The sequence below is a fragment of the Trichinella spiralis genome (genome assembly GCF_000181795.1).
Source record: "Trichinella spiralis strain ISS 195 chromosome Unknown Scfld5474, whole genome shotgun sequence".
Classification (NCBI taxonomy): domain Eukaryota; kingdom Metazoa; phylum Nematoda; class Enoplea; order Trichinellida; family Trichinellidae; genus Trichinella; species Trichinella spiralis.
Window position 1 is genome coordinate 1027 of NW_003532413.1, and position 3460 is coordinate 4486.

At 33.2% G+C, this 3460-nt stretch overlaps 2 protein-coding genes across 2 annotated transcripts; one reads left to right on the plus strand and one right to left on the minus strand.

The window, feature by feature from the left end:
• Positions 1 to 430: 430 nt before the first annotated feature.
• Tsp_13068 (conserved hypothetical protein) lies at positions 431 to 763 on the plus strand. Its single transcript, XM_003366749.1, has one exon. It carries the CDS (start codon positions 431 to 433, stop codon positions 761 to 763), a length of 333 nt encoding a protein of 110 aa, XP_003366797.1.
• An 858-nt stretch (positions 764 to 1621) lies between these two features.
• Tsp_13069 (GTP-binding protein YPT1) lies at positions 1622 to 2851 on the minus strand. Its single transcript, XM_003366750.1, has 2 exons — positions 2567 to 2851; positions 1622 to 2059 (listed from the first exon to the last, which is right to left on the minus strand). The coding sequence occupies exons 1-2, from the start codon at positions 2849 to 2851 to the stop codon at positions 1622 to 1624; spliced, it is 723 nt and encodes a 240-aa protein (XP_003366798.1).
• Between the last annotated feature and the right edge of the window lie 609 nt (positions 2852 to 3460).

Sequence of the window (3460 nt, forward strand, 5' to 3'; positions counted from 1 at the left end):
GCTCGCTACAGCTTGCAAAGTCGTCCAGATCCATTATTACAACAATGGGGTTGATCCATGAAAATCAGTTCAATCGATCTTGCCATGAAGAAACGCTGCCTTCACGTCAAATTGCAGGATTTCCAAATCCTCGTCGGTAACAAATCCAAAAAATCAATTATATGACACTGCAAGGAAGTCAACATCATTTTCTCATCTATTTAGATCCATCCTTCCTCTTCTCCGTCAATAAGGACAAGTCTCTTCGGCAGAGACTCACTGAACTTCACATCCGTCACTTCGTCCACTCGATGCTTCTAGGCGTGTAAACTTTAAAAATATTGTAATTCGATGCGTAGCCAACGAAAACGACTTTTCTAGCTTTTGGAACGAATTTCTTCCGATACAGATTAGGAAAAAGTATATATACATCACAGCTGAACGCCCGTAGATGTTCAATGGATGGTCGTTTTCCAAACCATTCTTCGTACGGAGTCGTAGAATTCTCTTCCTGATTTGGAACACGATTCATAAGGTAGGCGACCGTATGTACATACCATATACATACGAGCCCGGAACAAGCTTAACAAGGCTGACTAAGCAAGCATTCTGTATAATCAGTAATAAGTTTCTGCTTGAACGAATCAGAGACAAGTCATCGATTTTCGTGCACAGCTACTCGAAGTATCCATGTGCGACACACAGTTACTCAGCTGACATCGACTGTGACAGATATCTGAGACTGTGGATAAATCCACACCAACATTCTCAGCGATTTTCCTGAACGGCTCGCCGCTGTCCAGCCATTTATTCACTTTCAGTTTTTGCTCTAACCTCTAAACCTTTCCGTTTCTAGTAGTAGGCATACCGGGCATAAAAATTCAAAAACCACAGACTGTAAAAGTATTAGTAAAACGCAGGTTGAATTTAATGTTCATAAACAAAAGATTCTAACCAGCAGGCCAAAATGACTTCGTATAATCTGGTGTCAGTGAATGGATAATCAGTGTTCTACTGTAATTATAAAACTATTGAGCCAATTTTAATATACGCAACAATAACAATACTTACACTTTACAATTTGCAATAAGAATTCTGATATTTTTTTAATTTTTCAATGACATCCTTTCGCAATTTCTGCATATCAAAAGCAAAAGTTGCCTATGAATACATGAAAAAAATAAAATAAAAACTGTCGGCTATCACATTATAAAATTAAAAACATATGCTTACTGTACATTAGCATTAAAACATAGACATAAAATAACAAATGCAACATCCCATAATTATTATAATACGCATGCACGTATGTATATGTATTAATAAAGATAACGATTTAAATAAATGTAACGTATAACTTAGCATATAACTGTATGTTTATTAGTTGATATTCATGTCGATGAATAAAAAGCATTTTACAAAAGCTTTTCAATCAAAAAGTGATATTATTTTTTAAAAAATTCGTAGAATACCAAAGGAAAATTTTATTTAATTTTCATTTAAAACAGTTCTCCACCAACTGCAAAGCATAATAGTACACCTTACAGTGCACAAAGAAAACATCACAATCTGCAGGCAAGTACTTGACAAAAACGCTTGCATTACAATTTCTGTTCGCACAACATATTACAAAAACACATAATCAACAGCCGCAATAGCCACCAGAATCTGCACTGATGTTGGTCGACAGACGTACCCTCTCCTCATCTGTAGTGACATGTAAGGATTTATTTTTTTGCAAAATGTGAGCAAGCGTCATAAAAATCGATTCAACATGATTCAATTCTAAATCATCCTGAGCAGATGTTAAGAACAAAGGCATGTCATGTTTATCAGCAAATATCTGAGCTTCTTCGGTTGTCACAACACTTTCTAAATCGCACTTATTTCCTATCAAAATCATCGGAACAGTGCCAAATATATTGTGCTTTTGACATTCTTCAATCCAACGAATTAAATTTCGAAACGATGATATCTGAGAAACGTCATATACAAAAATCACTGCATTTACATTTCTATAATAATGGGCAATCATTGATTGCTGAAATCTTTCTTGACCAGCAGTATCCCAAAACTGAACCTGAAAATCGCACTATTCGTAATATTTAGATAAGAATAGAATAGAAAAGAATTTACTTTTATTTAAAATTAATGTAAAACTCTGTCTCCCACTTCATCAATACTACATGTTGTATAGCAATTTATGTCATATCCAAATTGAAATCGTTTTGTTTTACTCTGTAATGCGTGTATGTAATGAAAGTGCAAAGAAAAAAATTTTTACGTTCATTTTACCTAAAAACTACTATTTCTCAGAAACTGATAAACGTAATTTCCCCAGAAAACAAATGAAAATAAGTACATCAAGTAAAGAATTAATAAAAAGAATGCATTCTTCTGCTTGTATTTCCCAAAAAATTGCACTTCAAAATTGTTTTAAAATCATGAAAAAAATTTACAAAGCGAATATTTCGAAAACTTCTCTAAGCTATAGATTTTCTTTCAGCATAAAATGAAAATAAAAGAATTATAATGGAAATGCAAGCCGCAGAAATAGCGGGAACAAAAGATGTATAATAAAGCATACCCGTAACGTTTCACCATCCAAATCAATGATCTTTTCGCGAAAATCGACTCCAATAGTGGGAGTTGAATTCGATGGAAATCTTCCATTACAAAATCGAAAAGTCAAGCAAGTTTTTCCAACCCCAGGATCGCCTAAGACGATTACTTTGAATGTCCGTCGACGATTATGAGCAACAACACGTATTTGTTGTAAAGCTTGATATGGATCTGCTTTCTCTGATTCTTTTAACATCTTTTCCGTCTTGTCACTATCCTTTTTAGGATCTGAAGCTTCCAAAACGGACATCTAATGAGAATACTGAAAATTATCACAGAAAACAAGTTCTAATTTTGACAAATATACTGTAAATGCAACCTCATTGTCATAATTATAAGCATACTGTAATTCTGATTATTCATCAATATATGCAAATGTGGGCCCGAAAGTTTTGTTCTATCAAAATGCAGAAAATACGTCATTTTTAATAGAAGCGCAGATGAAAAAATACAACGAGTTTATATTATTTTCTAAATTATATAAACTTATATAATATAATAATATAACTTATATATTGATAATTAATACTTGCTTTTATTTTTGCACTTTATGCAGTAATGCAATGTAATTGCTGCAAAGATGAAGGAAGATAACAGTAGTGACAAAAGACGACAGCTTCTTTTTCAGTGGCAACTTCTCCACTAATTTATAAATATAAATGGTGTCAAAAGAGAAATTTCCATACGTCTCTTCTGCCATTAGCGTGTAAATATAATTTAGGATATTTACGAAATATTTCCATAATTAAATTTTAATGTGAGATCGCTTTATTCAATTTTGTTCGAATGCATTCCATGCCGAGCTTTACATAAACACGTACATTAAATATGTTCAGTAGATGCACAATAGGAAAACGAA

Excerpts from the sequence above, each read along its gene's own strand:
- Tsp_13068 (XM_003366749.1), top strand. The coding sequence starts at position 431 with ATGTTCAATGGATGGTCGTTTTCCAAACCATTCTTCGTACGGAGTCGT.
- Tsp_13069 (XM_003366750.1), bottom strand. The coding sequence starts at position 2,851 with ATGTCCGTTTTGGAAGCTTCAGATCCTAAAAAGGATAGTGACAAGACG. Across the intron at positions 2,060-2,566 it reads TGGATGGTGAAACGTTACGG|GTTCAGTTTTGGGATACTGC; the intron begins GTATGCTTTATT and ends TGCGATTTTCAG.